The 21,977-nt window shown below is 38.1% G+C and overlaps 1 protein-coding gene across 3 annotated transcripts in view; it reads right to left on the bottom strand.

The window, feature by feature from the left end:
- Positions 1-376: 376 nt before the first annotated feature.
- Positions 377-21,977, bottom strand: part of LOC139723411 (adapter molecule Crk-like) — a 45,234-nt gene continuing 23,633 nt past the window's right edge. For 2 of the 3 annotated variants that reach the window (XM_071634659.1, XM_071634673.1), the window contains 3 exons: positions 8,424-8,597; positions 5,851-5,958; positions 377-1,481 (listed from right to left, as the gene is read on the bottom strand). In XM_071634659.1, the coding sequence (XP_071490760.1) occupies positions 1,284-1,481; positions 5,851-5,958; positions 8,424-8,597 (480 nt within the window). In that variant the 3' untranslated portion in view covers positions 377-1,283. The remainder of the gene's footprint in view (positions 1,482-5,850; positions 5,959-8,423; positions 8,598-21,977) is intronic. The other variant, XM_071634667.1, reaches the window with a different exon arrangement.

The raw sequence follows: 21,977 nt of genomic DNA, 5'->3' as shown, positions 1-21,977 counted from the left end.
CATGAACCCGCATCATCAGACTACGTTACAAAAAAAGCACTCGTATTCTACCTGTATTTCTGCTACAAGGCTGGCGCATAGTAACCTATGGAAAATTCTCCACTGGTGTGCCCATAATTTGCCTGACATAGCACCAGCCACAAGGCGTATAACAAATTCTTGCTATACGCAAAAAAATAGCAAAACATTGTCGATGGCTGTGAGGTGAGTACCCCATCCTTACTCAGCTGGAGCAAAGATACGCATAAATCTGCATACATTATCTGGCTCACCTATTACACATTCAATAGTAAAATCAAAACCTTGCCCATTCTGCACAAGATACCATTATTATGTAAACGCATGCTACAGGTGAGTTCGATTTCGTGTAGCCTTTTTAAACTCTACGAGCATTACTACCTTGGGAACACCACGGTGTACAACTCCGTGCTAACACTGGCACACAAGTGCTTGCGTAATTCACACGATTGTCCTTTCGTCCACCTCAGCGCACAGATTCCTTTGGCGGGAGCAGTGTGGCAAACGTCCCGCCGCCTCCTGCGAATGATTCAGCATCTAAAGTTGCTGTGCCGCAGGGTGATTCAATTTGCTAGGTGTCATCGTACTCTTCGTCCACATTCAAGCAATGGACAAATCCACATCTATCTATCTCTCTCTCAAAAAAAAAAACAACACACAACAATAACATGGAGATGGGCGAATTACTATGTAACATCATATTCGAAAAACAGAAGACAGGAAAATAATAAACAGAGCAAAAAGCTGCTAACAATGCTGCGTCCCCTAAGCCGATATATGATTATTATACACATGTATATAGAAGCAAGTCTTATAATATCTGTAACGCTGTTGACATCGTAAGCATCGTCATCAGTGTCGCTTCATCGCCATCCTCGTTGTCAATATCCATCATATAAACACGCGAACGAAAGGAACATGACGAAGAAAATGGGGAGAGGAAAATACGTAGTCAAACATCGAATGCGCTGTTGATGTGTTGTGAGTTTTTCCCAACAGACACGCTTTCAGGTGAACAAACAAAGAAGAGCCGTGACTGCAAGTTTGTTCACCTCGCTCTCAGCACTCAGTTGTGTCGTTAAGCTGTCCTGATTCACTCCGTGTCTGCCAGGATGGCGTTAAGTCGGGTGCAAAAAGTAATCGTTCCTTTAAAATGTTGTCGCCGACGAACGTTTGTCGCTCGCTGTGATTTGCTTTTTCGTTCTGTCTTTTGTGAGCGTTCTCTCCCTCTCTCTCTCTCTCTGTATAGTTCTTATCGCGACAGCTCAGTAGTTATTCGGCTGCGAGTTTCCGTCTGTGCCGTTCTGGTTGGCGTTGTGTCCTTGTAAAATTTTGTCCGCCTCCTCCTGGGAGAGAAGCTCAATGAAAGTGAAAGGGAAGAATCCCTGGGAGCCGTCCTTCAGGAGCTCCCCCTCCCAGTAGCCACTCATATGCTGCTTCAATACCTTCACCATGTCTCCTTTCTACTCACAGCACAGTCCGTTGGGGGAGAGGGGTTGAGGTCAAAGGTGAGGAGGAAGGGGGCGGGATGGCGGGAGTGGAGGTCGGAGAGAGAAAACAAAAAAATTGATTTTAGTTTCATATCATAACTGAGCTGGCTGCTGTTGGCATAACATTGCTGGGGTGACAAGATCTTGCATCTCAAATTTTGGTGAAAATGACTTTTTGGGGGGAGATTAATGGTCAGATAATCATTTTAAAGGACAAGTTCACCTTCATAAACATAAGGATTGAGAGAATGTAGCAATATTTAGTAGAACACATCATTGAAGTTTGAGGAAAATCAGACAATCCGTTCAAAAGTTATGAATTTTTGAAGTTTTTGTGCAGTAACCGCTTGATGAGAAGACTACTGCAGTGTATGAATAACTTAGATGTCACATGCGTACAACAATATAAGGAAAATATAAAGAGAATTTCACAAAATGCCATCTTTTGAAAGGAGTACACATTCCCCTGACTCGTTACCGACAAATGTTATGAGTTATATTATTCCCCCTGCCTTTAGAAAGAGGCAAGTCAAGAGCTCTTTTATTATGCGAAAAAAAGTGAAAATATGTTGAATTTTCTTTTACATTTTCTTTATACTGTTGTACGCATATGACTCACAAGCTGTAGTAGTCTCCTCATCCAGCGGTTCCAACACAAAAATTTTAAAAATTCATAACTTTTGCATCGATTGTCCAATTTTCCTCAAACTTTCACTGATGTGTTCTACTAACATTGTTGCATTCTCTCAATCCTTATGTTTATGAAGGTGAACTTGTCCTTTAATGATGTCCTGTGAAAATCGTAGCTGCCTTAGATAGCCCAAAATGAAGCCACCAAGACATGTCAAAGAAAAGGTTATCTCATTTGATATAGTGCTTTGGCTGCCAAAGATTTTTTGCTCTCCTGAACATTTGACATTTATGAGATACAAGGTCTTGGCACTCGGGCAATGATAACCCCTTCAATCTTCTGGCAGTGTTTGAATTGCACAAGGCTAGTTCTTGCTTGAATTCATAATAACAAATCTTAATTCATAACGCACATAATAACACAGACATATTTTATAAAGAGGTACAACAAAATACGCTGCAAAAAGAAAAATACATTACAAATATCACAATCATTTGAATATCAAAAAGATATTTTAATTAAAGCATCCATTAACTAGTGGTATACAGTTTTCCACCAACATGAGACATTAAAGTCTTTAATGAAGACCTTAATAAAGGAAACCAAAACCAAAGAAATGTGGAGTGAGCGGAAGCAGCAACATTAGGAGAACACATCAGTGAAAGTGTAAGGAAAATGTTAAGAGAATTCCACAAAAATTCATTTTTCATGAAAATTACAAATTCAATCAACTTGATACTGACATAATGTTAAGGGTAGTAATTATTCCCCCTGCTTTCTAAAAGTGGTTAGTCAAGTGCTCTTTCATTACGCTAGAAAAGTGAAAGCATTTAGGATTTTCATATTTTCTTTTTGCTGGCCACGATAGGCAGGTGGCCACTATACACAGGGTCTTTAACAGGACTTTTCTCTCGGGGGGGGGGGGGGGGGGGGGAGTTCAGTGGCCGCTATAGACAGGTGGCTGATATTAAAGGCGGGTTTGACTGTAATAAAAATCCACTCTGAGCAAAGTGGATGTGAAATGGAATCTCTGTCAAAGCAAATCAGCATCAATTCCAAAAGTCTATGAAGAAGTAATGGCAGTGTATCAACTCTCTTCATCACAACATTATTACAGGGGATGACCATCGAGATTGCATCCCAGTGTTGAGTGCCATGGCAACTGGTATCCCCCACCCCCCAACCCCCCCCCCCCCCCCCAATCAATTTACCAAATACCAGTAAAACAGAAATGTGACAAGAGCAGATTGTTTCTTGTTTTTGTTTTTGTTTTTTGCTTTGTTTTTTCTTCTACCCAAAGTCTGTTTAGAGCCTGTTTGCCCAGTGGGGAAAGGGTGGGGATAGGGTGGGGAAAGGGTGGGGGATACGGTGGGAAGATGGTGGGGGATAGGGTGGGGAAAGAGTGAGGAAAGGGTAGGGAAAAGGGTAGGGGAAAATTATGGGGAAAAGGTGGGAAAAAGAGTGGGAAAAGAGTGGGGAAAGAGTGGGAAAGGATGGGAAAATGGTAGGGAAAGGGTGGGGGAAAGGGTGAGGATGGGTGAGGATTAGGTGGGGAAAGGGGGGGGGGGAAGGGGAGGGGGAAGGGTGGGGAAAGGGTGAGGAAAGGGTTGCTGGGTGGGGCAAGGTTGGGCAAGGGGGAAACACTGTGAGAGAAGGGTGGGAACATAGGGTAAGGGAGAAGAATGGGATAAGGGTTGGGTTAGGGTGGGGGATGGTAGAGGAATAGTGGAAGGAACAGTAGGGGAAAGGCCAGGGAAGGGTAGGGAGGAGGGGGTGGGGAGGGAACAGTGGGAAAGGGTGGTGGTTGAACAGCAGTAGAAAGATGGGAGCGTTGAGATGGGGAGGAGGGGTGGAGGATGAGGAAAAGGTGAGAGGGAAGGGGGAGAGGGGGATGTGATAGGAGGAGAGGGTGGGGAGGGGCAGCGATGGTGATAGCTCTCTCAATATCCTCCTCTCCAGAGGAAGTTATAATCAAAGCTCTATCAAGCCAATAGAGGTACATACTATGACCATGGCTTGCCTTCCAGTAGTCACACATCAAACTGAGGGAAATACTATTTGTGTGCTACAAATTATAATCATCTCCACAGGCAAAAGTAGTTTCCCAAATCTGGCAGACTTCTAGATGTTTGGGTTTTGTAGAGCTTAATGCGGAATCTACGAGACTAGGCAGCTCCTATGTCTGATTTTACTCTACTGTAAATGTGGATATTTTTGTGTGAGAGGTTCTTATTTTTGCGAATTTCTTGAGTCAGGAGCTATTCCCGAAATTAAAGACACAGGAAAATAATGACTCTGATCCCGATATAATGCGACGCACAGGTATACATTTCTCTGTACAGTACTGTACACGTACATATTTCTCAGTACAGTACTCCACGATCGCAAATTTAACCACTCGCGAAATCATCGGGAAGTCCCGATTCGCGAAAATTTAGACTCGCAGAATATATGTGACCGTGCACCTCAAAACGAACATAAAGTCGCACACACTGATTTTGCGTGAGGACTGAAAATAAGTGAAATAGGTCAACCTAGCCGAACTTTACTTTTTCATATTTTCTGAAAGAGCAGGTCTTCTTTTACATTATGCTAAAATTCGGTACCATAAAACGGGCAGGAAAGTGTGTTTTTTAGCAGTTTATCTGGAAAATTTTTGGTAGAATAGTGTGATTAGGTGTGTCTTTAGAATCCCTTTTTCATTTCTGAAAAAAAAACCTTGTCCACACTCTTCACTTTCAACTCTAATAACTTTTGAAAGGCTAGTGCTACTGCTTTGAAAATTGGTATTGATTATGGACAGAATATGTTAATGAGGCGTGCTTAATTTCAGTTTAATCTGATAATCCCTTTATTGTTCTTACTCTGGTGGTTTACTTCCTGTTTTTTGTGCCATTCATCACACAGCCAACACGGTTTGGTAAAGATTAAGCGCTTGAATAGACACTGTACTTCAGAGCCTCTTTTCTCAGTTCACGCTTTTCCTGAGTTTGTGCTTTCTTTCCAATATTTAGATAGGTTAGGAGAGTCCATTTGATTTGAGTTATACATCATTTTAAAGCTTAAAGTCTGTTCTTTCAGAATATAGGCTTAACTAAAAAATCATGTCTGGCGACTTTTTGTTTGTTTTGAGGTGCATTGTCACATATGCCGTATACAGTACTACACTGTATAGTATAGCCCATCACAGGCACACAGTTTCTCTATGACCAGAGTATTAACTTTTATACCTCCCTCCTACCCACTCCCCGCAATTTCAGTGATCATTGTCTTTAAAGGGGCATAGTCCCGGAAGTGTAGAGGGCGCTGTTGATGATACTGCCGATCACCGTTAGCATTGATACGAAGATTACCGAAGTTGACCTGTCATCAAGAGTAAAGTGCGTAGCTGTTGCCAAGTAACGTTGCCTTCGTTGTCTTCTCTGCGCATTGCGCAGTCTGTAGTAATGCCAGGGTGCATGCATATGTGCTTGTTATTATGACATCACAAAAGAACTTTGCTAAAGCTGTCATCCCCCTCAGCCGAATCATGAGCCGAACTGTGATCCGACTACTGACTACTGTGAATCGGACTTCTTCGGACTCGGGGAAGTGGGCCAAAGCGTAAGCGCCAAAGAGGAGTCGATAGCATAGGTCTCTATAGGAAACTTGCGCCATGCGCCTGCGTATGCATTTGACTAAAACCATGCACCTTTAATAGCCAGACTTTACCTCCAGTTTTAATTGCGTTGTGTCGTAGGCACTGGGAATTCTCCTCTGTATTGCTCTGCCGTAGGAGGTGACGGTGCGGTAGACCTCCGGCGGGGGATCAGTCTTTATCTGCAGGTGTTGGAATTGAAATTGAAATTGAAATTGAAACTGTAATTGAAACTGAAATTGAAATTGAAATTAAAATTAAAATTAAAATTGAAATTGAAAGAGCAAGAGCAAGAGCAAGAGAAATAGAAATAGAAAGAAAAATAGAAATAGAAATAGAAATAGAAATAGAAAGAGAAAGAGAAAGGGTAATAGAAATAGAAATAGAAATAGAAATAGAAATAGAAATAGAAAGGGAAATAGAAATAGAAATAGAAATAGAAATAGAAAGAGAAAGGGAAATAGAAATAGAAATAGAAATAGAAATAGAAATAGAAATAGAAAGAGAAAGGGAAAGGGAAAGGGAAAGGGAAAGGGAAAGGGAAAGGGAAAGGGAAAGGGAAAGGGAAATGGAAATGGAAATGGAAATGGAAATGGAAATGGAAATGGAAATGGAAAGAGAAAGAGAAAGAGAAAGAGAAATAGAAATAGAAATAGAAACAGAAACAGAAAGAGAAAGGGAAATAGAAAGGGAAATAGAAAGAGAAATAGAAATAGAAATAGAAAGAGAAAGAGAAATAGAAATAGAAATAGAAATAGAAATAGAAATAGAAATAGAAATAGAAATAGAAACAGAAACAGACAGAGAAAGAGAAAGAGAAAGGGAAATAGAAAGAGAAAGAGAAATAGAAATAGAAAGAGAAATAGAAATAGAAATAGAAATAGAAACAGAAACAGAAAGAGAAAGAGAAAGAGAAAGGGAAATAGAAAGAGATGAGTGAAAGAGATGAGAGACAGAGACACAGATGGTGAGAATGGGAGAGGGTCAGAGTTGGTAAGGTGGTATAAGGACCCCTATTTTACAAGCGGTCAAAGGTTCCCTTCTGTGCAGGCTCCTTCAGCTGAGCACAGCAGTACTCTTGATACAGAACAGACTGAAATAAAGAGATTCTAGTATTCATTCTTCATAGCCTCACAGCATCCTACTTAATTTTCTTTCAAAGACAAAAGCAAATACTGTATGAGCTGAAATTTTCACATACATATATTTTCGCGAATTGCTACTTGGAGGACATTTTCGCGTGTTGTTAATTTTGCGGTTGTGAGGGTCTAACTGAACTTAGCTATTCGCGCGTTGTTATTTTCGTATGTTGTTATTTTTGCGGTTCAAAGGCAATTCACGAAAATAAAACCACCGCGAAAATTTCAGCTCGTCCAGTAGACAAAGAATTTGCACGTTTTCAGATTTTGGTTCAATGACAATCACTTGTTATCTTTCAGGTCACCAGTCTGCTGTACACACAGAGTGTTTTGTGATTGAAGAAAACAGGTTGGGAATGAATAAAATATCAAATTTAACCATTTACATGTGTTATCTGCCTCACTAATCTAATCCTCTTGAAAGGGTATCATATTTTGTTGAATTTTCAAGTCAGACTCAGGAATGTGTCAAATCTCCCTAAAACAAAGGGAGCAAACATCGTGCACCATTTATTTTCTCTGGTCATCCCAGTTCCATCTTTAAGCTAGGGCGCAGGCCTTTGCCCCATGTTGAGTCTGATCTTGCACCCTTATTAGAGAGGGGAGGGGGAAGGGGTGTGTGCCAATGCCCACACACCCTCATTACACTAATTCCATGGAGCAATTGGACAACACATGTTGGGCATGGTAATACATGTGCCTCAACAGACGATTATAATTCAACAAAACAGGGAGGCTTGATGTATGTACTTTTGGTAGGACACATAAAGACTCATTTAATTTTGTGGGCAGCCTGCTGTAGAACCAGGGCGACTCCCAAGCTCTGCCTTCATAAATCCTTTCAGTGCCAGGACGTTGAACAGCGTGCACAACGTGATGGAGCTTTCTATGTAAATCAGAACTCAAAGCACTGACAGGGTTACTGTACACCTCACAAGTCCCTTTTGCACCCCCTGAAAATTAGATTCTTTCCATAAACTGGTGTGTTGTAGAAGTAAGTGTTTCAGACCCTTCCTCAGACTGCAAACTTCTTTGTGATGGAGGGAAAAACAATAACATTCTCTCCAGTTAATTCATTTGGACCCTGGAAAAATTCCATCGGTTATTCTAGGCACACAAAGAAAGTGTATTTGGGGTGTGTTCTTTTAATTTCATTTTCGAAAACTCTAAGGTGTATTACTGTAAGATTTCATACAAATTAACGGGAAACAATTTTCTTCAACCACACAAAATTTTCGGACGTTTACAACAGGGATATATAGCCTTTAACCCGTTGAGGACGGACTGATTTTGCTACAACACACATTTCCCATAGACACCAGCCCGAGTATACTCGGGACTCGTCCTCAACGGGTTAAGGAAATTCTCCATCAAAACTATCCTACATCCAAAAACTAGCCGTCTTAGACTATTCTTATCAATATGAGGCTGATATGAACAGGCACATCCAGAAAAATGTAAAACCAATTTCATATTAAACAGGAACAAGGTCAACCAAAATCAGGTACCCTAGCAGTCATCTCATCCACACGGTCACCCTGTCCCGAACTCACTGGCTCCATCCAGGGAACGGGGAACTGTCCCTCCTGTCCCCTCGAGTTGCGCATCGTCCACCACTCCTGCTCGTCCCGGTTGACCAGTGTCAGAATCTCGTTCTTCTGGGCCGGGAGGTCATCGGGATCCTGCACGCAAAAAAAAAAAAAAAAAGCAGACAAAAGTTTAAGATCCACTGATTATCTACACTGAACTTGTCATATACTCCTAGGCATATTGACATACAAAGTGTACCCGGTACATTGTATATTACCAGGTTGCCAACAGTACAGTATAAACAGTGTTGCCATATTCTGAGGGGTGAAAGGCACATTTTGCTAGAGAACAGTGTGTTACACATTGGATTCAAAACTGAACCAGAAGTGTGCAGTGATAAAAGAAACCTGCAGCACTTTTGGCAAAAACCAGTACAAAATACTGCCAAAAAAAAAAAGAGGAAAAAAAAACCAACAATTGAGATCTCTGATATGCCTAACACATTGCATTAATAGCACAATATTCTTTATAAATTTCTTTTACCTCTGTATAACATGTACAGAATATTACTTTCATTCTTTTTTGTCTAATTGCATAATGATACTTCTTCTCAGCAAGTGATGTTTTAGCCCAAATTATAGAAAAAAAAAGTTTCAGTGGTTTGTTGCTGAATATCTTAGAAAGACTTACAGTTTTTGTTGATAGAGTTGATACATTTAAATGTAATATTCTCTTCCACATGAACTTTTTTTTTTCATATCATTTATCACTTGCTTTGATTGCAGAATTTTTCAAACAAGCACATTAATCACGACACTAGTATCAAACTACAGTATCTGTAACTTGCAACACATTTCAGAAAATTTAAACGGTTGGTTTTTCTCCCACATGAAAAATTACATGGGTCATACAATTCCAGCCTTATTATATACTGTATACGCTATATATTTCGCGAGGGTTTTATTTTCGCGAATTTCGCGAGTCGGGAGCTATTTGCGAAATTAACAACACGCGAAAATATCACCTTCCAAAATGAATCCCTTGCCTTGACGATACGAAAATTTCAGTACTAGTTTACCATGTCACGGCTTACCGAACAGACCATACTGGCTATTATTAAGCTTGTTTACGTACATATAGCACGTCCACGTCTACTTACGAATACTGCAGAGAGCCAATCCATTATCGCAAGGGGACCACTCGTCAGAAATCTAGCGCGATGGACTTATCCACTTCAAAAATGTTGAATTCTAACTTACTAGTTCGCAGAGTTTGTTAAGTTTTTTTCATGCAGTGTATAACTAGTATCATTCTTATTTGCTAGTAAGTTGAAAATTCACACTTTCTTTGCCACTTCATATTTTCTCTGGTCCCCCAATCACGAATTTAACCACTCGCGAAAATGTGTGACAGCGGCAATTCGCGAAAATTTATGTACGCGAAAATTATAGCGTATACAGTACTTGTACATATGTAAGCATATATTCAATAAACTGAACCATTTGTATTCAATCTCTCTCCAAAATATTAAGATTTTTGTTATTTGAATGATAATGAGGTGACGATTTATGCCAAAAAAAAAAATAAAATCCTTCACGACTTGGTGACGTAAGTCTCCATATGAAGAATATAAAGTGTGATATTCATTGACATATCGTTTGTTCAGGGTTTTTGTTGCTGTTGTCTTTTTTTCTTTCCAAAGATCTTCTTCATCCCACCAGCAATGTGGGTAGGCTTGAGAAGTGTCAAGAAATAATACCAGCATCTTAATCACCACCTCCGCAGCAAAACAATTTTAGATACTGTACATTACACTCATACATATTTTTCAAAAGCACCGAAGGTTGAGTTGTCCTGAAGTTTATACGTACACAAAGCACAACCAGACACTAATACATGCACCTTCTAGAAAGCGATCCACTGTACAGAAAAAAAAAAAATTATTTTCTGTCACTGAGATGTCTCTCTCTCTCTCTCCAATATCTTTTAATACTCTCAATACTGCCTCATTTGAAATGAATGTGAAGTGAAATACAATTTGTACATCTTCTACCCGTAAAGGTCGGCCGCTCTTACAAATAGTCAGATACAGTAATATACAAAGTACAGCCCCTGCTAAGGACCTCAGATCACATGACACAGTTTGCTTATTGACTTCAAGGTAAAGTGGTTTAATATATTCCTCCCACAGGCAATGATACCATTTATTGCAGCTCCTCTTTCTAATACTTCAAGGCCTGCCAAATGTGTATACTGTTTCATCTTTGGGACAAGTCCATCATGCATCAATGTCTGGTGAAACCCAGTACAGTGATTGAACACAGCGTCCTTTTACAGTTAATATCTGATTACAAATGAGTCTGTGCCCATATTAACTTCTGCGTAAACCTTTGTTGTACATGTATTAATGTGTTGTATATCTTTACGGTTTTCCTTTTTTTTTTCTTCCAAGGATGACTGTGTAGTTTGAGGAAGCTCTATAATAGCTGGGCTCTTGTGTCCCACCATATCAGTTTCGAAACATTTAAGCTTCAGACATTATTCATTAGCTGTTGGAATGCCAGAACTATTATAGAGGTAAATGTTTATCAATACACAAAAATTGGTGTCACCCCTCGATGGGATGAGTGATGATTTGTGACCTTGACCTTGGCAACTTGAAAAATCAAAGTTTGAGGGCGCCCTACAAGAACATGACAGATACTTTTTGGCCGATTTTTGGTACGTCTGTACAGCAATGAGAGTCTTTAATATTGGGTTCTAAACTTATTGAATTTTGAAGTTATCAGCTTCCAAACATGCACCCAAAAACATTTAACTTTGAAGCTTAACACCATTTTCAGTGATGTTTTGCGCAATAATGGATAGTCAGATCCGCGTCATTTGTGAAATTAAAGTTAAGTTTAAAGTAAAGGTTCTTCCAGTTTACATAAAATGAGCAATGTAACTCATCTACAATTTAGTGTAACTTGGTTGCAGCAGTCAATCAAAAATGGCAAATTTTATTTAAACTCAGTTGTTCGACCACACATTGGTTGCTAAGGGAGGCGTATCTTAGCAACTGTTTGACCTTGGGGCAAAATATTTCAGAATCTTCCATCAGACACTTTGGGGAACATTTGGTGCGAGTTTAAAGAAAATTGAAAGGGGTCGGGTTTACAGCATTGGTTGATTTCCTATAAATCACTAAATACAGCCTAAAGCAGGCACATTTTTTTTTTTTTGCGTAAATATTCTTTCTAGTGTTCTTAGAAAATGTAGATAACAAAAAAACTGTTCCATTACAAAAATTTCTCAAGTACATGGTTGTATGTATTTATTTTTTAAACTTCTTATGTTTTTCTTTGTTTTTGACTGTTTGTTTTTCATTGTTTTATTTAAATGAAATTTGTCCGCATCATTGTTCCAAGCATGAGAATGTAGTTTTGATTGATTTTAATCAATAAGACCCCCAAATAATCCCGCTTTTATGAAATTTGACTGTAAGCACAATTTGCAATGAAATTGTACATGAATTTGCAATGTGTTTTTGAGCAATTTTTGGTCTGACATGCAAGCACATGTACATATTCATGCGTAACTCTGGAACCGAGTGCCCGGACGTCGCAGATTTGGTGTCAAAAGATGCAGGAGACTCGAAAGAAAAAAGTCATGAAACATCATGGCGACAGCTTTTTGCAATGGCGATACATCGCGCGGAATGTCAAAGAACAGGGCCCCCTCCGCCTTAATAGTTAGGATTAAATGATGGTACTCAACAGAAATTGTCCAAATGTCAAAGACGTCAACATCAAGATAGAAGAGAATAGGTGCTATCTGATGAAGCTACATGTATTATATGAAAATTTATAAACAGAATCCCACACGCATTATATACACACCATCTATACTAGAATGTATAGTTACACAAATATATTTGTGTATGAATGGCACTTCCTCAATAATGACTCAAACTTTCCACATCATTGCATGACATCATAAAAAAAAAAATCCTCCAAACGTTTTGTCAACAGTTATTACTCGAGTTGCAGCTGATCTTTTACTGCTGCATTTGGTATTGACACAATACACCACACTAGGGCTGCTAGGCTCCATAAAACTGCAGTTAAGCGATTTAAAGGTAAAGCATATTTGTAGTTGTCATACAACTGGCAGAAACTGTTGATTTATGCCCTAATACAGACACATTATTATGTGTATTAAAAGAAATGTATGAATTAACGGCGTCATTACTCAATTTCAGTCGGTTGACAATGAAAATATGAGCTACGTACACACTTATTAGCAAAAAAGGTATGCTGTCTGTATTGTAAATTGATGGTTCTGTGCTGTATTGGGTATCGGCACTATACTGGTCACACCTTCATAGCAGATCCTCTCGATATATTTTGCAAGCACATTCCAGAGGACAGAAGATGCATTTTGAGCCCTTTTGAAAACTATAATGTTTTTCCTTTATTGTCAAGCAAGGGGGGGGGGGGGGCACTGTCAGAGCTCTCTCATACCATACTTCCAATTTCATGAACAAAATCACACTGCTTGTACCACATTATGACTGTACATAGGGTTATACTGTTTGTAATGATGATCAGCAAATGAGGAAGTTATGAAATGTCAAGGTTATACATTTATGTGTATTTATTATTATCAGTTAAAAGGTAATAGTCAACCAAACAAAACGTTGTATATTTCATGAAAATTGGCTGTACATCATAGCTTATGTATTATGAAACTGATGGGAGTAAGAAGCTGATGTTGATAATGTTTTATTCTAAAGCTTAGCATTTTTTTTTACAATGATGTTCTAGATAGTATCAGTGTTTTCAAGCTATTGCATACAACTGCCATTCTGTTTTCAACTTGTGGCAGAAAATATGTACTTCTTGTAATACTCAGTATATTGTAATCATTATGTTATTGAATTAATTCAGTATACGTAAATCAAATGACAATTTTTGGAAACACTTAAGGGAAAATTGTTGGAACTGTAATAAAATGAAATGTGAAAGAACATGTAATTCCAAGAGGAATTCAACATTTATTTGGTAAAAATTGGTTTTGAAATGACGGAGATAAAAACAGCAGGATGCTTTAATATACTAAAAGGTACATTGTAGGACCCACCTCTTATTATGATGGCTTTGCTTTACTTTGTTTTGGATGTCTCATACAATGTTCTAAAATCGATTTTCATCAAATAAACTTTGAAGTCCTCTCAGAATGGTATGGTTGGTACTATTTTATACATGATTTCTTGGCATCTCGCAAAAAAGTTAAAAACCCAATCCTAATCTCCACCAAAACTATACCATCCCTTTTATATCAAAGTTTATCTCGACCTCATGAGGTTAAGTTCAGAGAAGTCCTGTGTATTTACTTGTGGTGCAAGCTATTGCAGGAAGTATGTGAGTGTGACATTATCGCCAGCAGCTAATTTGCATTTTATTGCTCTTGACTAATAAACCAAGAGCCACACACGCTAAAAGCAATTATGGTATCTTCATGTACACAGTGTACAGGTGTAAAAAATGACTTTTAATGAATTATGTTGTGCCTTCTGATTGCAGAGTGTTCATTTGTTTCCATTGTTTTTTAAATGTAATTGTTTTGGTTGGAAATAGTGAGACTTGTGTCTTCTAAATCCAAGTTTTAACACCAAGACGTATAGAGACACCAAATGTAGCCATACACACAAAATGCTGCAACAATACAATCAGACATTTTCACCAACTTTATAATACATCCCCCACCACACCTCCCCCCCCCCCCCCCCCCCCCCAAACCCTTGCACACAGGTATTCAAAGACACTGTTTGAATTAGGGTATCAGTTTCAGATACAATTGTGTAATTGTCAAACTCTGAAAACTGAGCTGTATGATGTTATCATGCGTGAACGCAACAACAAAATTGTTACTTAACCATGTTCCTTGTACGGGAATGCACTGTACATAGCATATTGCAGGATCATTCAGCTCAGAATGGGAACATTGTTGAACAGTGCCTTTAATGTGCTTAAAGGGGTTGGATGTGCAATCATTTCATCTTATCACACTGAATTTAAAGTATCTAAAACTTAAATCCGTCATTTAGGACAGGCCATTATCTGCAATAGGTCCACATCAGTTTTGACGGGGATGGATCGATACACAAGCCTGCTGCTGTGTGCCTACAAGTGCCTCATTTGCATACAGCTGACATTGTTCCCTCGTCCGAACTCCGCCGAATCGCATACCTCGCGGAAAGTGCGGCTACGAGGTACGCTCGACTTCAAAGCAGAACGCTAGTATCGTACCACTTGATGAGAGCGGACCCAAGCACATCTTCCGCTGGGTTGTTGAACAAAATAACTCATTAATAACCCTTAAGTTGACATGATGCAACGGCACAGTTATGGCTGGAGGAGATGCAAGCAAACTTTCTGCCACACTTCATACTATGCATGGGAAAATTGTCTTGATTGAGAAAGCTCTAACAAAGGTGCACTTGTACAAATAATACCAGAGCTACAGATGTATTTAAATCAAAGATTTGAAAATCATGTTTCATATTTCGCTACATCGATACAGCAAGAATGCCAATTTGTGCAGATCAAAAAATTTATACTAATGCTAAAAAAACAAAAAAAAAATCAATTTGAATATAAAACAAATAAATAAACAAATACAGTTGTATATAGATGAATACTATATTCAAAATAAGCAAATGAATACATATAGAAACACATACATCTTTGTGTATATTTTACAATAATAATTTTAAAAAATACGGAAAAAATGTATTTTGAAAAGAAAGTGGGAAAACTGGAGCTGTCATGGATGTAACTGAAATCAAATGTTTTAAAAAGTCATCTTAACTCTCCTTAAAAAATTCAAAAAAAACTTTTATCTTATTGATGACGAAGACTGGAGTGACTCAATTGCCCCAGTCTACAGGTCTCTATTTCTCAAGCAATCAATACACACACATGTGTAAATGTCCATGAACATGGGGATTCATTTTGATTATAAAATTCACTGATCATGATGATCACTTTTTATTAATATCAAATCAGGAAATAATCTCTAATTTGCTCTGCAGAAACGGATAATTTTCTGCTTGATTTCTATCTCTGAAGATTGCCCATTCAAGCCAGACTTTAGTGACCTTTGACCTTGAGGGATTTAAAGAGCTTGATGTATAGTTTTGGTTGAGACCTACACTTGTAACTTCAGGTTTCTAACATATTTTTTGTGAGATAATGAGAAACCTCTCTTGAAATGTGAAGGAGGATGTAATTTTCGAAGAGGAATTCAACATTTATTTGATAAAAATTGGCCTCGAAATGGCTGAGATATCCAAAACAGAACAATCCCAATAAAAGGTGGGATCCATCATTTATTCAATCACTTTTTTAACTTTGTTTTTGGATGTGTCAGTCATTCCAAAACCATATTTTCATCAAATGACCTTTGAATCCCTTTTAGAATGACATGCTTTTTACTGTTTTATAAGTGGTTTCTTGATATCTTGCAAAAAGTTAAAAGCCCAAACCTCATCTCCACCAATACTATACCATCCCTTTCAGAATCTATACCAGCCCACCTACTATACGGTACAAAGTACATCTCCTGTGATAGCACACCTGTCGCTGTAGGTTACCAAGGAAGTTTCTCTGAAACTGCAATGATTATTGACATGTGTGACAAATGAATGGACACACAACCTGAAGACATCATTAAGTAATGCCTGTGAACCTCTCGGGTTGGAGGTATATAAAACAAATATCGTAAAAACATGCACATCGGCTGCTCTGCACCAGCCAGCAGTTTCGCTCAAAATGAACACAGGCTTCTCCCAAGAAACATACTTTGCCCTGATGTTACATTGTACTTCACCCTCTCACTTACAAGCAGCCTAAAAATCATATCAACTTTGTACAGAAAAAAGGACACCAGCAGGACTGGTACAGTGTAAGAACATTTCTCAACGCATTCTCTTCTGTGGGTGAGTGTCTACAGAGACCTACAAATTGTACAGCTGTAGCTGCGATTATGGCTGCAAACTGAAGCGCCCAAGCCGTGCAACGTTCAGGGAATCCCAAGAGCTGATTGGCTGTTGCCATAGTGATTACAGCAACAAATCCCTTTGAAATATACATATAAACTTACTCATACAATAGGGCCCTGATTTTGATGGCATTCACCCTGTGCGTAGAAAGCCTTGAAAACTGTCATACCACAGACATTGCACAATGTACTTTCGCACTCAGTTGTAATGTGCCAATCTGTATTAAACCAGAGTGATGTAACAAAATGCGCTCACTCTCAAGGCCACCGCACGCTGTACGACTTTCAGTCACATGACTGACAGACTTTGGATCTAAAATAAATCACAATAGCCTCGGAATAAACACGCTTATTTATTTCAGATCCAAAGTCACCTACTTGTACTTTGTAGTCGTGCGACTGAAAGTCGCATAGTGTGTGGCAGGCTTTAACAAAATGAAAGGCATGATGGCTCTATCGGTAGCATATATGATCTGCTTCACGATCAAATGGTTTGAGTTCAAATCCAGTGAGTCTATTAAGTGAGCAAAGTTGTGTGTTATCATGTCGTCCCCTCTAGTACTAGGCAAAACACTTTGTGCTTTGGATAGGACATGTGATTGAGGCCCTGCGTGTGAGAGAGTCGCAACCCATGCACGTGAAAGATCCCGCTTCACGCTTTCATTGCAAAAAGCATGTGCATACAATTGTAGACCGGGTGAAGAGGTCCACCCCAGACCATGTGCTGTAAAACAAGGAATGTTCAGAGTGCACATTTTGATTTTGCGAATTTCGCGAGAGCCAAGATTCGCGAAATCAAAATGAAAGCGAAAGTTCTTGTCTGCATTATGATGCATTGAATGGCAGTGAGTACAAGCACTCCTGTGACACAAACACGGTAGAGTACCGTAAGGTATCCTTTTTAATGGGAGAGCACTTGAACGCACCCTGAATGTACACTGTATTTTTAGTGTTGTTTTTGAAATATTTCATAGCATTTCCCATATGAAGATAGGTTTCCGACATACATGTATTTCATGTTACCTTCAACAGGAAGTCATTTCATTGAATAACCAAGATGAGGGTGAATGTTTACATTCATGTAGACGGTCGTCATTTTCTATGCATGGATCTATTCATGTCCTATTTTAATACACTGCCTATATTTATAGAGCTCCTGTCACAGAGAAAAATACAATGCATGTTAAAGTAGACACTATGTGAATTTGAAATTCAGCAAAAAATCCCCCAAAACGATTAAAATCTTCAGTAGACCACAAATCTCCTCATCAGAAAAGATCACAGCAATAAGGAGTGAAAATGTGCACTTTCACTTTATAATATTAATATTTAAAAAGACCTGCACAATACTGAACAAGAAGACAGAGTGCTTAATACAAAACAGCGTTACCTCACACCAGTGCACCGCAACGCCAACGAGCGTAAAGATATTACAGACTATTTTTACCGTCTGCTGTTTCATTCTCTGCTAGGCAAAAAACAAAACAAAAAAACAAAACAAAACAAAAACAAAAACAAACAAAACAAAGAATGTTTATCCCGGACAGCTTTCCAAGTAAGACAGCAACCTTTTGCCAAATCATTCTTCTTGGAAATCTGACAATTAGGTTTTGTTTTTGTTTTGTTTTAGCACACTAACCCACAAAACAAAGTGGTATTGTTGTCCTTGCTCATTGGACATATTGGATTCAAAACCAAAAGCCTATCGAACAGAGGAGATTTGTAAGATTGTACCACATTATGTTGGTGGTAGTATGGATAACACTGAATAGATTTCAGGTTACTACAATGTAGTGTCAGGAAGAAATACAAAATCATGTACACCTTTAATATTCTGGTTCACAGTGCACTGCCATTCAATAATCGGAAGCAAAACCTCAATCAGTCTTCGCATGTTTTATATACGGATCATATGCGTATGCCTACAATGTATGTATGTGTGTGTGTGTGTGTGTGTGTGTGTATGTACACTGTACATGTCCAAAAGAGAGGTTTAGTTACCCCATGCTAATGTGCAAGTGATTTTCTAATGGTTACAGTCTATTAATTGGAAGTTCTGCTACATTGTAATTCCCAAAAATGAAATACAAAGGTTTGTTATTCCCTGGAATAACTAATCAACCAAATTTGTTCTTCCAAAGGTTTCTTAATCCAAAAATGAAACAAAGTTCGTAATTCTATAGGTGCATTAAATATTCCAAAGTACACATATTCCCTTTATACGATGTACCACGATGTTCATGAATTGGGAAATAAAATAAAAATGGTCATTCCAACGTTTAATTGATCGAAAAATAAAATAGGGTTTGTTATTCCTAAAGGTTTTTTAATCCAAAAATGAAATAAAGTTTCTTATTTAGAGGGTCTGTTAATCAAGAAAAGAATGAAACATGGCTTCCAACTCTGAAGTTTTGTCAGAACCTTTTGTATGCTCTGTTTGTTTGTTTGTTTTTGACTTTATATGAACCCTTTTTTCATTTCCAGATTAACAAACCTTGCTTCATTTTCAGATCAACAAACCACCAGAGTGACATATCACAACTCTCTATATCCAACCTGTAGCTCATTACCAACTTGCAGGTAATATCAAAGGAGAAAATGTCTACTGATTTGAAGGTACAATATTGGTAAAATTAATCTAACTTTGTTTGAGTTTACAGAGCTGTATGTACAAAAGTTCTACAAGTACTTCCCTTAGGTAAGGATTCAAGTAGCTTTGTAAGACCTTTTATAGCTCATTACATCTACAATCAGAACATACCTACTTATTTTAAATAATTAATTGTAAAATATAAATTGTTGAAGAATTAAGCCTGTAAAAGTGGAACGTTTTGCACTACCAGAGGCTAGCACAAAAATATTGCAAAAAGCATGCAAATATTTCTGCATGCAATACAATTGTATGTTCTACGTGTCCTGATACAGCAGTTCTAATTAAAAAAAAAACCATGAAATTCATCTTTACTATACCAAGAAGTGGACACACACACGTACACACACAAAAAATACTCAGCAAAAATATTAAATTCTACAGTAGGCGGCTCTTTTGAAGTTGAATGTATACTACAGTATATGAGGAACATACAACCTGTTTAAGGTCTCACAAAGTTTCATTATTCCATTACTATGGCCCCATCTTCATGAAATTTGATCAGTCTACTTTGAACATCAAGAAGACATTGAACTTTTCAACGGCAGCAGTGAAGATGAGATACACAGTGTCAGTAGTACAAAATTATGCAAATGATGTCTGGCATGACCATTTGCGAGCATGTTTTTACCATTTATAACCAACTCGTCTTTTCGTATTGCACATGGTTTCTCTGGTGCTGTATGCTTTCATACTCGAGTGCTCCATAAAAAATACGAAAAACAAACCAAAAGCAGATAAAACGACTAGATAACATGCCATTTCTTGCTGAGAAATAATTTGTCATCGGATATATACAATGTAAATGCGGTGATCTGTATATAACCCCAACAATTTGGCCCTTTGTTTTCATATTCATTTTCTTTTCAAACAATCTACATAAAAATGAAATACAGATTCAATTTGTAGAGTTTGAACTCAAAACAAGTGATGAATCCATTTGTGTTTTATAATTTGAGATATTTGTGACTTTAAGCTGCTATCAAAACATAGAAAATGATTTTACAAGAAAATAATGGAAATTGTTCATCAGTATTCAAAGAAATATTCTTTGCTATAATGTAGAAAGTGACGTATCATATCAGGAAAGGTTTTATTTTGCTCTGGTGATGGACTGTTTAATGTTTAAAAATCGCGGAAGATAATCCTGAGGACTACAGGTAAATGCCTACACGCTCGAGGAGTGAAGAGCTGAATCACTCCTCCCTGGCTGAATGAAGGCCTTCCTTTAATAATAAAAAGCACTCGAAAACCACGAAATCTACCGGTATGTCTCTCCTAAGACACATCTTGAAGGAAGAGGATGCCTTTGCAATAGCTCAACAAAACCACAAATTCAAATGTCAATACCATAAAAACCAACATGGCCAACCAACATTGCACAATACACATACACTTGTACATGTATTATGCGCAAACAGAAGTGACTGCATAGAATTGTCGACTTCCTCTGAAATAAAACAAACAAAACAAAACCCAAGAGTAATCATTGTATCATGATGCGTGCATAGAGTACAATTCAAGGCATCGTAAAAACCAGTTAATTGCTCATAACAATGATGTCCAAATTGTTGCGATTATGTCACAGTGCAATATGACATGAATTGTACATTAGGATACACGTGTCGTATGGGGCCAAGGTAAAATTCAAAGAGACTGCCAACTGCAATATTCAACTGTCATGCACTGTGCACAGTAATCTTTCTTCCAAGGAGAGAGCTATTCAAATGGTATCTGGCCTTGGAAGGAACATAAGAATGAATTGCCCAAGATATGGTTTCTCTATTAGAACAAGTGAAGCCCAATTTGTTGTGATTATATTACATATATACAGTGAGAATATGTCACGAATCAGTATAAATTATTCAGTGGGGTCAAAGGTCAGAGACAGAGAGACTGCCAAATGCAGCTTGGAAACCGTCATGCAATGCAGTACTAGAATATTTGTTCTTCTTTTCAAGGACTGCAATGCCCTTCATGTATAGTATGGCGCAAAAAAAAAAAGATTACAACCAGATTTTTGCCTTGATAATTTCCAATATGATTACACTGTCTGAATTCTATTACAGGGTCTAAAATTGTAACACCGTATATTTTGCAGAAAACCCCATTCAGTTTGGTTAAGTGGTTACAGAGAAATGTGAATTGTAGTGAAGCATGTAGTAGATAGACTCTTGCAAGTTTAGCACTTGGATGCTCTAGGAACTGCATATTAATGTGAGAAGACAATGGACACAACTTGGAGGGAAGTAATTCCTGACATGCTCTACAAAAATCCTCATTTCTCTTTGATCACTGAAGCAAATCGGATTGGGTTTTCTGCAAGACGTGGGAAATAAGTTATAGTTTCTTACCCTAAAATTGTATTTGGAATGATTTACTATTTTAAAAATTACAGGTGTATCATTGCGGAGGGTCCTGTTGTATTCTTTCTTTTTTTTTTTTCTTTTTTTTTTTGGGGGGGGGGGGCGGACATACGGTATAATGCTGCCCAGTTGTCATAATTGAAGTGGAAATCCCACATGCCTACACCAGAAAACGGGGAAATGATAATAACGACCCCTCGCAGTTCGCCCTGGTGATAGTCTGCAAACAGTATCAAACAGGTACACTGTGCGAGTGGAGGAGGAAGATAGAGGAACTGTTTGACATTGTAGAATTGAAACAAAAATCCTCTTTCACTTTTAATATCTTTTCAACCCCTCTGTTTCTTAAGTACAAATGTTTGTGATGGCTGTGAAAATTTCAAAAGCCTCTTTCAAAAGGGATAGTTGACATATGCTGAATGTGGATTCTGTTTTATTAAAATGGCAGAAATATTAAGACATGGAGTGAA

The sequence above is a fragment of the Diadema antillarum genome, unplaced genomic scaffold (assembly GCF_040938485.1).
Source record: "Diadema antillarum isolate AM-2024a unplaced genomic scaffold, OU_Dant_1.0 scf00000014, whole genome shotgun sequence".
In the NCBI taxonomy this organism is placed as follows: Eukaryota; Metazoa; Echinodermata; class Echinoidea; order Diadematoida; family Diadematidae; genus Diadema; species Diadema antillarum.
This window is presented reverse-complemented; position numbering and strand designations above follow the sequence as displayed.